An 11014-nucleotide genomic window follows, 5' to 3' on the forward strand; every position below is an offset into this window, starting at 1 on the left:
AGGCTAAATGATGCTGGGGGTGCTGGCTGCAACAGCCCAGGTGTCATCCTTCTGGGGACTCTTCTGGAACACAATGTGGCCTGCAAAGCCCCGACTGGGCAGGGCCCGGTAGTCTGTCTTGTGTAAGTCTCCGGGTCCAGATGCCTGCTCAAGTCAGAGTAAGTGTGAAAGAGGAAGGGTGAGGGGAGCTGGGAAAATGTGCTCAGTGGTTAAGAACATTTGCTTCTCTTCCAGAGGACATGGTTCCTAACATCCTGTTGGAGCTCCTCCGGCCTGCATGGGCATCTGCACACACATGTACATGTTCCCCCCCACACACACACACACTTAGGACTTAAAAAGAGTGAGATTGGAGTCATCCTTGATGGGGAGCCTCTGTGGTCTCCTTTCATCTCCCCTGTTGTGTAGAGGACACACAACTACGTGAGACCAATGGTGGCAGCCTGCCCTGTAGCCAGGGGGGCACAGAAGGTAAGGCTCAGCTCAGGCTAGCATGTGGGGATCTGGCTGTCCTGTCACCTGTGTTCATCTCTGATCTTCTGGTATCATCTGCTTTCTGCTTAGAGCCAGCTCTCCTGTCTTCATAGCCACTGCCCCAGGGCAGGGCTGCACCCATTTGTGCCTTTGTTCACACCAGCAGCGTACTAGACTGCCACATCAGACTGAGCTGAGCATGGAGATAACTGTTCTAGGCACAGCAAAGGCTGACGTGTTCTTCAGTCCATGTGGAATTTGGGTTTAAGTCTCACAGAAAGCAAGGGTGGATACCTACCATTACCTTTTAAAACACACTGGTGGGGAGCCAAAAAGATGGCTGAGCAGGTAAAGGCACCTACTGCCAAGCCTGATGATCTGAGTTCAATACCCAAGGTACATGTGTGCATATACACAATATATAATAAATAAATAACCACACTGGAGGTGATGGGTTGCAGCATAGAAGAACTAAACAGTCCCAGATACTTGCTCGTCTTTATTGTGTCACACAATATAATTACTCCAATCAAAACATCTTAATTATAACAGCACAGCATCAAAGCAGAGAACAGAGGGTTTGTTTGAGGAGTTGGCAGAAGATTCTGCCTAGAGTGACTTTAAATTACAGCATAGGACACATGCTGGGTGGGTGTGGTCTCAGGACTGCTCTATATCTTCTGAGGAGGTGGCCAAAGGGAGGCCAGGCAGGCTGTCCAGGGCCCCAGCCTCTGAATAAGGAAGAGTTATCAGTCAGGTTAGCTTGAGAGAGAATCACATGGCAGTACCCATAGAGAGGGGCGGGCGAGGTCTCACTGTGGGGACCCTGAATTGGGGACAGCATCTGAGTGTCTAACCTCTGAAGGACTGAGGGTAGGGCGTTGTAGTCGTGAAGCGAGTGTCTAAGAATACTTCCCCTGCTACAAGATCAAAACCAAATGGAAACATAGATGCCCCTGGAAAAACCAAGGCACCCTCGGCAGCAGTAGTCACCCAGAGATCTGCAGAAAGCCCTAGAAGCACCCTAGAGGCCTGAGGACCTTGGGTTGGGGCTCTAATGCTATCAGCTGTTCCACACTCCCCCCTGCCTGGTTGGTTGGTTTTATTTTTTTAAATACTTTGTGTGTGTGTGTGTGTGTGTATATACCAGAAGAGAGTGTCAGATCTTCTGAGACTGGAGTTATGAATGGCTGTGAGCCACCTGACATAGGTACTTGGAACTGAACTGGGGTCCTTTGGAAGAACAGCAAATGCTCTCAAGTACTGGGTCATGTCTCCAGGTTGTTACCCATGTTGAGAAGTTCCACCCAGCCCCACTCCTCCCACTCCAGACCTCCCCCTCCAAGAAAGCCCACTGTGGGCAGCTCCTCCCCTGGAACATCTCAAAACCACCTACAGGCTATTTAAGATCCTACAGGCTACTTAAGATCTGCCCACAGATCTGCCATGTGATCCCCTCTCCTGCTTCCCTGAGAATCACCTGGGAGTGCTCTGCTTATTAAATCTGAATTTATTTGTTTTTATTTGGCTTATTACACTGGTGGAAGAACCCAATAACTGGAGATCCAATACTTATCAACCACCACCACCACCACCACCACCACCACCACCACCACCACCGCTTCCCTATAGGTTTTAATCTCGGGCCCTTCAGCTCCTCTTGGAAGAGCAGTGGCATGGCAGAAAACTGAGTGAGTTAATAGCTCCCAGAGTCAACCTGCCAGGCACTGTGTTAACAGAATATGGCTTTTCATAGCCTTGCAGAACCTGGCTTGAGGCATATCATGCCCTAAAAAAGCACTATGCCAAAACTAGGGTCCAGGAAAGTGACCTGTCCACAAAGCTCCACTCTCTTCTTAGTAGTGACGACAGCCTGTTGACACCATCAGCCCCAGCACAGGACATTTTGAGTGTGATGTGCCTCAGTCTTAACATAGGGCAGAGTAGGGTGATGGATGTTTGTTTCACTGTGGCATTCCATGAAACCCATTTTCACTCTTTTTCCTGCCAGTGCTGGGGATACCCTGCAGCCTATGATGCCATTTTAGATGGAAAATACACCCATACCTTTAAGGTGCAAGAAACTCAGAAACTCCATTATGGTACGCACAATGTTGCTCTCAGGTAGAGGCGCATCAACGCTTCCTAGACAATGGAAAAGAACACTGTTGTGGCCTGTTTCCTCACTACCCTCCTATTACCTATCAGAGGCCAGAGAGGCTGGCTGAGAACCTGGGAGCATCACAGGCCATCTAGTGTCCTCTAGAGAAGTAGAACCAGCTTTTCCAGAGGCCTCCATGGCCAGCTCCCTTGTTGTAGCTGCATGCCCCATGACATTGCTCCCCAGTCTTACCAGTTGAGAAGTGTAGGAGGCTGCAGGCGCCCAGGTCCTGCCTGGCCAGGACAACCTCAGGCTGTGACTGGAGGCAGGACAGTGGTAGGTGTTACCACCCGGGAGTCCCAGGAATGATGGGATGTACATTCAGGGACTGGGGCCTTACCTGGTCTCCCTTCTTCCACTTCCAGTTGTAGCTCCCGCTTGCCTGTGAGGCCATGCTTGTCGCTAAATGATCTGTGGTTGTCAATGGCATCTGTGTGCAGACCAGAGAGGGAGGACCTGCTGACACTGTGGCTTATCCCATTTCCACCCCCAGGGGAAGACCACACATAGCAGAACCACCAGCATGAAGCCAATGTGTGGACACCCCAGAAGAGGGAAGCAATGTCTCCAGGGTCCCTGGGTGAGGTGGTAATCACAGCGAACTGGAATCCAGTGGGAAGAGAGAGGCTATGGTAAGGAGGGGTAGGCACTGAAGCAGGCGTCTCCAACAGAAACTGGTTGACCCCAGAGACAGGAGCTGGCTTCTAGGAAATACCTCCCAGAAAGAACAGAACCTGGGTCTCTGCATCCCTGGAAACTAGGGACACTGGAGAAATAACAGATTGTTATTTTCAAGGACCACTCCCATATAGGAGAACTTCAGCCAGGGAAGGTAGGGTAGTGGAAATGGGGGTGCAGAGAGCTGTGACTGTGGCTGAGACAAAGAGATCCCTAAGGGACAAGATCAGAGTCAGGAAATAAATGACAGCTGACAAGTGTTGATGGCACACAGAGGCTGGAGGGGGCAACTTAGGAGACAAAATAGGTGACATGGATGAGGCTCAGTGCTTCTGGCCACTTAGCCCACACTGCCAAGCTACACAAAAAGGCCAGTGAATTCAACAGAGCCAGAGTTTAGGGCTAAGTTCGTGGAGTAGCTATGTTGTCTCATCTTGGAGCTCTTCCCTGAGGCATCCACATCCCAGCAGCTCTGGCCTTCAAAACCTGCCACACTTCAGTGGCATCGAAGGTACCTGACACCTGGCTGTTCCACAGTGCACCTCCTGACCCAGCTGGATGGCTGCGTGAACTTGGCAATGGGAACACGTTTTCTATTCTGGCTCAAAGTCTTTGTGATAACATTTTCAATATTCTAAATGTGCAGAGCACTAATGGGCAGTCCCTGGTTTGCTCAGGAGGTGTCAAGTGCTGGGCGGGGCAGTGAAGCTTTGAGAACTGGAAGAGAATCGAGATTCAGACCAGAGCAGGCTCAGAGGCAAGATAAAGTGAGGAGGCTAGGCACTGGGGTTGCCAGGGTGGTATCAGGAGACCAGGAACGAGCTCATCTGCTATGAGTAAGAGTGGAGGGGTAAGGCATCTCAGAGAGTGGGAGAGCACCCCAACACAGCAGGTGTTTTAAGTTTCAGTGGTTTGGCTAATGGAAACCCACAGCTCCCACAACCACATGGGAATGCCCCCTGCTTCTCATCTGAGAGTAAATTGGCTATGAGAGCAGTGCCTGGCTCCCATAGTCACATAGGACCCACAATGAAGCAGCCTCAGCCACCCAGCCCAACATCACTCACGTGGGCCCAGAAGGTAGCCAGCGCTGTTCAGGGTCCAGCCTCTCTTCTCCTTCACCTAAAATAGGATGACAAGGGTCAGACAGCCTAGGTCCCTGGGCTGAAGAGCAGAGTAGCCTGTGCCTGGCTCCTCAGCCCAGCACAGAGCAGAAGCCTAGACACCCAGGCTGCCCTGAATAACAGCATTTGACCTGAACACATCGATGTATGCACTAATTTTAGGTCCATTAATGTTCAAACCAGAGCAGGGCTCAGCTGGTAACTCCTAGTATTCTCTTCAGAGCCAGGTGACAGACTTACTCCTGAGCAGCCTCAGGGCTGAGGGCTGTGCTTCCAGCACCCGCAATCTAGTCTGTTTACCACAGGCTTCCACCAACAATTGGGAGCCTTTTCCTTGCTGTTTTGTTGAGACACCCTGTGTATAGCCTAGGCTGGCCAAAAATCTCTATGTAGGGGAGGCCCAGCCTTGAACTTTTGACCCTCCAGCCTCCACCTGCCTCCTGAGTACTGGGATTACAAGCCTGAGCCCCTACCTCTGAGTATGGAGGGAGCCATTTTGAGCCTGTCAGTGTCCGCCTGGTCCTCAGCCCTTCTCCTGGGACCCTCCCCACCCGCCAGCAGCTGCTGGGGGACATACCACCCCACCCCACCCCACCCTGCTGTGGGAAGAATGAACCATCCTTTGCTCCAGGATGATCCTCACGTCTGACCCCCTTAGTCCTCCTTAGTGGTCGTTGTTCTCAGCACTTACTGGTACCCCAAGTCCCAGAGTAGCTGACAGGGTCACAGCTAACAGGAGGCAGGCTAGCAGGAGGGTGCTGCCTCTGGCCATCTGGAAGGAGAAAAGTGCACGAGTTGACACCATTTGAGCCACCTTGCACACGCACATATCTGGGGGCCACTCGGACCTCAGACAGGAATGTCGTGGAAGTGGGAGAGGTGGGATGATGGAAACAGAGCTGTGAGAGGGGCAGGGGGCAGGGACTGGACGGCCAGCCTCCCGAGGACTCGGGCCTGGCGCACCTCAATGGGGCACAGGTACCTTGAGTAGCGGTGGGAACCGGGCGTGGCTGGTCGGTGCAGGTCGAGGATGTCTCGGTCTGGGCGTGGCGTGGCGGACAGGCGTGTCGCTCACCGCATGGCGCAGTGGCGCGGTGTGAGGAAGCGCGCGAGGATCCTTCGACGTGTCCACAGCAGGAGCAGCGCCGCCGCCGCTATTTATGCCCCAAGGGAGCTGCCGCGTCACCCGCTCAGCGCCGCCTCCCGCGAGTCCCAAGGGCTGCAGTGACCGGAACCCGCTCCTGGGAGCAGGAGAGGACCACCCCCAGTCCCAGACCGTCACCCGGGCCAGCCCTGCATCACAGAGCTCCTCCCACAATGTTCCACCCCGGTGCTCAACAAGAGTGACTCTGACACCCCCATCCCGAGGCCGGCGGGCGAGGAGTCTTACTCTCTTTCCCAGGGCTGGGGCTGGAAGGACCACCACCCCACAGCCCAAGCCAGGCCAGTCCGAAGCACCTCCTGAGAAACAAAGTTCCCAGGTCCTGCTCTCCATCTGCAGCTTCCCTACTCTGGGCCCAGTGCTCCCCACTGCTGTTTTGATGAACAGGGGGCAGCCAATCAGGGATGCGGGCAGAGTGGAGGGTGGCTGGCCACTGTGCACCCTCCCTCCCGCCCCCAGCAGGCTCCTTGGAGCCCCTATCCTGAGCTCCCTGAGTGGGCTCTGTTGTATCTGTGGTTGAGTCCTGTAGAGCCCAGAGTGGAGCCCCAGGCTAGATTTTTTTGCCAAGAGGGCTCGGTGTGTGTGTGGGAGGGGGGGTGGGCAGTCCTCACCCTTGGAGTTTAGCCGCCTATTCAGGGAAGCGCATAGGCGCATAGGCATGGCCACACACCCTGCAATCACACCTCAGGACAGACACGGGTAGCAACAACTCTGGACTCCCAAAATGTGAGAAATTTCAAGCAGGTGCAGCCCTGTGATGACTGGCACAGCCCTTGAGGTCACCTAGCTCAGAAGTGGACCCCTCTCTCTGGCTTTGCCAGCCAGGTCCCCTTGTAACCTGGGTGTGAAGTCTCAATCCTGGCTAGCAGGGCCTGACCCTGTGCAGAAGAGCTCCTCTCTCCCAAAAAACCCACCTGGGACCCTGGGCTGAGCAGAATATGGGCAAATGGTGTTTGTCAATTCTACGTTCCACAAGTCTCCACACTAAGGAAGCTGTGCATACCCGGGCCACCCCTGGAGGGATCCACTGACCCACATGGACAGGAAGGCCATAGAGTGCTGGAACACTCTGGATCAGCACACCTGATGGCTCTGTAAAGCTAGTTCCCTCTCATATTTACGTGGGTCTGGAATTCCATGCTTGCTCTGAGTGCCTTTGCCCACTAAGCCCCCTTGCCAGCTCACAGTTTAACAAAATGATACTTTGTCTTAAACCACCCCTTGTTTTGCTACTGTTCAAAACCAATATGTGGACAATACCCCCTCTGCCCACATCTCCCAAGGACTCCAGGGAAATCCAACCTAAGGCAGGCTAGGGTCTGAACATTGAGCCATCAGGCCCTGGAAGAGGCTCTGCCAAGGGAGAGGGAAGTGCGTCTCACATTGGCCACTGACTGAGATCTCTGCCAGCTGACCAGAAGGCAGAGCCCTGTGTCCCCCTGATCAGGAGCAGCCAGGATAAAGGGGAAACAGACCAAGGGAATGTTTGGCCCATAACCAATGAGACACAGTGGCAACAGCCTGCTGCTCAGCTATCTCAGCTAAGACAGGATGTTGCCTTGAGCCTAAAAAGATCAAGGCCAGCTTGAGTAATGTGATCAGATCCCATCTCAAAAAGTTAAAAACAAAACAAAAACTAACAGGAGCCAAGATTACCCACTGGCCATTTCTCCTACACGTCTCACAGGGAAACGAGACGTGGCCCTAAGCAAATACTTGAATGTTAGGTTACAGTAAGCTGGGTGCGGTGGTATGCACCTGTAACTCAGCATTGGGAAGGCTGAGAGAGAGCCCGGAGTTTTAAGGTCCATGATACAGTGAGCTCAAGGCCAGCTTAGAATAAGTGAGATACTGTCTTTAAAAAAAAAATGGAGGAAAGGAAGAGAGGAAGCTATATGGAAGAATGGAAGACTAGGGCCAGACTCAAAGCTCACCCTTCAACGTCACGCCCCTCCAGGGTGTTTCCACCACTTGGGGCGGCCCCTGCCATCACTGCTCCCCATTTCAGGTGGGTGATGGGGTTTCTTCCCAACTTTTGGAGGGCCTAGCACCTACTGGGAAAACACTGGAAGGTGGGAACAGGACAGGGCTGTGACTTGTCACATCACTCACAAACTCGCTCCGACAAATGAGGACAGGGTACAGGATAACAACACCCTGATTCCTGGTACATGCTGTGCTGGAACCCAAGGCCCTATTCTAATGGGCTCTTCACTCAGCAGTGACCCAATGGAGTCACTGTCAACTTATCATCTTCAAGGCGGCCCAGCATGTAGCTAGCAAAATGGGTTACCATTAGGGTAATGGACATGAAACACAAAGCATCATTTTCCCACCTGTAAGTCCAGACTTTCTCAGAAGCTCTGCTTGCCGCTGCCACCAAGAAAAACCACCCAAACCTGAACACCAAAGATCTGGGGGCTCAAGAACAGCGTCCCACATGGCAATGTGTCAACAGTGCCCTGGCACTGCAGCTGTAACCCCGAAACAGAGAGGCCTGCCCCCAGGGGCATATACAACCATTCTCCAAATAACCACTCGATTATGGTGAGAAGACTTGAATCCAGGCCTAAAAGGCAGGCAGGTCTGTCTGTATGAAGAGCCAGGGCCCCTGAACATTCCCAGTGGAGGACAGCATGTGGGTATGCCTCTTCCAGTCTTCCTTTTCTTCCTTCTCCTGCCTGGAGGGAAGCAACCATTTTGGAGTGGATGACAAACAGACTGAAGGAGTTGACATTGTGACTACCTAAAACCGGGTCCTCTGCTGCCTGCCTCTAGGCTTCTTTCAGAATGAAGTCCATGTTTAATTCCAGCCCTTGTCATTTGGGGTTTTACAGAGGATGCATTTGGAGCTACTGTCAACATTTCCCACAAACATTCACCATCTGATGGGTAAATGAGCACATACAAACAATTGGAAGAGCAAGTCATCAACATTTCTGGCCATGCTGGGAAGATGGACTCATGGAAGGAGAGGCTGGGAAGAGCCTAAAGGGGCCCTGCACCCCACTGTGATCTCATTATGACTGGAGAAGCAACCAAGAGAATGGGGGATGATCTGAAACTGACCGACCTTCACCCTGAACATGTGCTTGAGTCTCTCTTCTTCTGCTGGTTTCTACTGGCCAGGTTCCTTCTAACCTGACCTAGTAACCCAGTGGCCACTGTGGGGAAAAAATCTTCAAACAATTCTCTGGGGGAAAAACAGAAGCTGGGGCTAGCGTTGTGCTTCAGGAGTAGGCCACGAGCTTAGAATCTCCCAGTGAGGGGCTGGGAGTGTGGTTCTGTGGTAGAGTTCCTATCAGGCATGCACAAGCCACATAAATAAAACACTAAAACGAAACAAAACAAAATACCACTTTGGGAAAGATTTAACTAAAACAACATGTCAACAGACAGCCGTGTGTCAGCCTGTGACCAAGTCCCTGTATTCAGTTGTTATAGTTTCAAAATGCAGGTAAACATTTGCTAACACCCTTAATATAAATAGCCGGCACTTTCCTCGGAGTTATGTAGAAGGGCTTGAGATCCAGCCTGCAAGGAAAGCTTGGGGAACATTTGAGGATATTCAGTTAGAGTTCTGTGTCTTCTAAAATTTTTACATTTTATTTATATTTTTTTGTGTATAGGGTTTTTGCCCGAGTGTATGTGTGCCAAATGCATGTAGTACCTACAGAGGCCAGAAGTTGGATCCCCTGGAAGGGGAGTTGTAGGTGGTTGTGAGCAGCCACAGGGGTGCTGGGACTCAAACCTGGGTCCTCTGGAAGAGCAGCCTGTGCTCTTAGCTGCTGAGCATCTCTCCATCTCCATGTTGTTTTTCTATCTTAATTCTGGAGTTTTCATTCAATTTATTATATTAATGGTGTGTGTGTGTGTGTACAGGTGTGTACAGGTGTGTGTGTAGGTGTGTACAGGTGAACATGTGTGTGGAGTCTCGTGGTGCTCCACGGGAGCTATCTAGCTTTGCTTTATTTTGTTTTCTTTTGAGACTTGGTCTCTAATGGGATCTGGAGCTTGCAAATTAGCCCCAAGGTTTACCTGGCTGCTTCCCCAGCAATGGGATTACAAGTGTAAGTCATTTGTGCCCTGGGTTTTTACATAGCTGTTGGGGATGGAATGCAGGTCACATGGCAGTCATTTTACTGACTGACTATATCTTCTCCCCAGCCCTTATTAGCAAACATTAACTATGCACAATAATGGGTTTTCATTATGACATGTTCATACATGCATATAGTGTATATTGGTTGTATTTGCCTCCCATTAGAGAATTCTATCCTTAAGCTTCTGGAAGATGGCTTGCCCACTTTTAAATTTTAAAGGCCTGGGTGCCCCCAGCCATGACAGGGGGAAGTGGTGATGTCTTTTGTGTGGCCTGTGAGATGCTGGCTAGGCACCATGGCTCTGAGGTTTAAAGGAGAGGAACATGGGACATGGAAGGACCTGGTGAGCACTGTGGTCTACTTCAGGTGGGACTTCAAGGTATTTTTCCTGGGCCAGGCAATGCCACTTTCTTGTGAAATCGTGCCCAGCAGTGTTGCCTCACATAGCAACTCTGCCCACTAGCCTTGCTGCCTGGAGGGAGCAGAGGGTTGAGCTGCCCTCCTTGGGAACAGTCGAGATGGTCAGACACACGCCCCCTCTTGGCAATCCCGGATTCCACCTGCACCCGAGGTGACTCACCAGCTCAGCCTGGAGGAAAGAGCTGGTGATGACCAGGCCACTGCCCACGGTGGGGGCTGAGGGAGAGGATGACTCAGCACCAGCCCTGGCCAGCTGCACCTGTTTCCTGGCCCTGAGTCAGACAGACCCCTGGCATCGTCCAGACCAGACGGGGCCCATCTGGCTTTTGGGAGGTGACGTCTCTGAAGGGCCAATAGGCTGTGGGGACATTCTACCTCTGCTGGAGCGGCACAGCAGAGTCATCCACAGTGTTGCTTCTGTCTCCTTCTAAGGGACCCAGCACACTTCAAAGAACTTCAAAAACCTGTGTCACCCGCCCTCATTCAGAGTGTGACATCCACACCCGTAAGCACTTTAAGGGCCGCTTCCAAAGCCTGCAGTGGCTGCTTTTCTTCTTGGCACCTACTTCCTTCTCTCCCAACAGTTTCTGGGGTTTCCACCTTGTCTCTTTGTGTCCCTGCATGTCCCAGAACCTCAAGGGCTGAGTACTGCTTCCTATGGGGACAACAGCGTCTGCCAACCTCCTCCCAGCTGGGCTTTGTGAACAGACATTCCCACTAGAGTCACAGGAGCCTTGCAGGTTTGTGTGACTGGGATAAGAGAGATGCTGAGGTCCCCATGCTCATCTACCCAGTCCTCCTGGGGACCCCTATCTGCTCACACTATCTCCAGGCAGCAGTCACACCCTCACAGCTCCCGCTCTTGCCCTGTCCCCTGTTCCATATGTAGCCA

The 11014-nt window shown here is 52.1% G+C and overlaps 1 protein-coding gene across 1 annotated transcript; it reads right to left on the bottom strand.

Moving 5' to 3' along the window:
• Window positions 1–960: 960 nt before the first annotated feature.
• Gal (galanin and GMAP prepropeptide) lies at window positions 961–5209 on the bottom strand. The gene is made up of 5 exons (XM_051192090.1): window positions 5129–5209; window positions 4381–4435; window positions 2976–3065; window positions 2542–2619; window positions 961–1205 (listed from the first exon to the last, which is right to left on the bottom strand). Exons 1-5 carry the CDS (start codon window positions 5207–5209, stop codon window positions 1135–1137), a joined length of 375 nt encoding a protein of 124 aa, XP_051048047.1. The 3' UTR covers window positions 961–1134.
• Window positions 5210–11014: the final 5805 nt, after the last annotated feature.

This window comes from Phodopus roborovskii, unplaced genomic scaffold (assembly GCF_943737965.1).
Source record: "Phodopus roborovskii unplaced genomic scaffold, PHOROB, whole genome shotgun sequence".
Taxonomy (NCBI): Eukaryota; Metazoa; Chordata; class Mammalia; order Rodentia; family Cricetidae; genus Phodopus; species Phodopus roborovskii.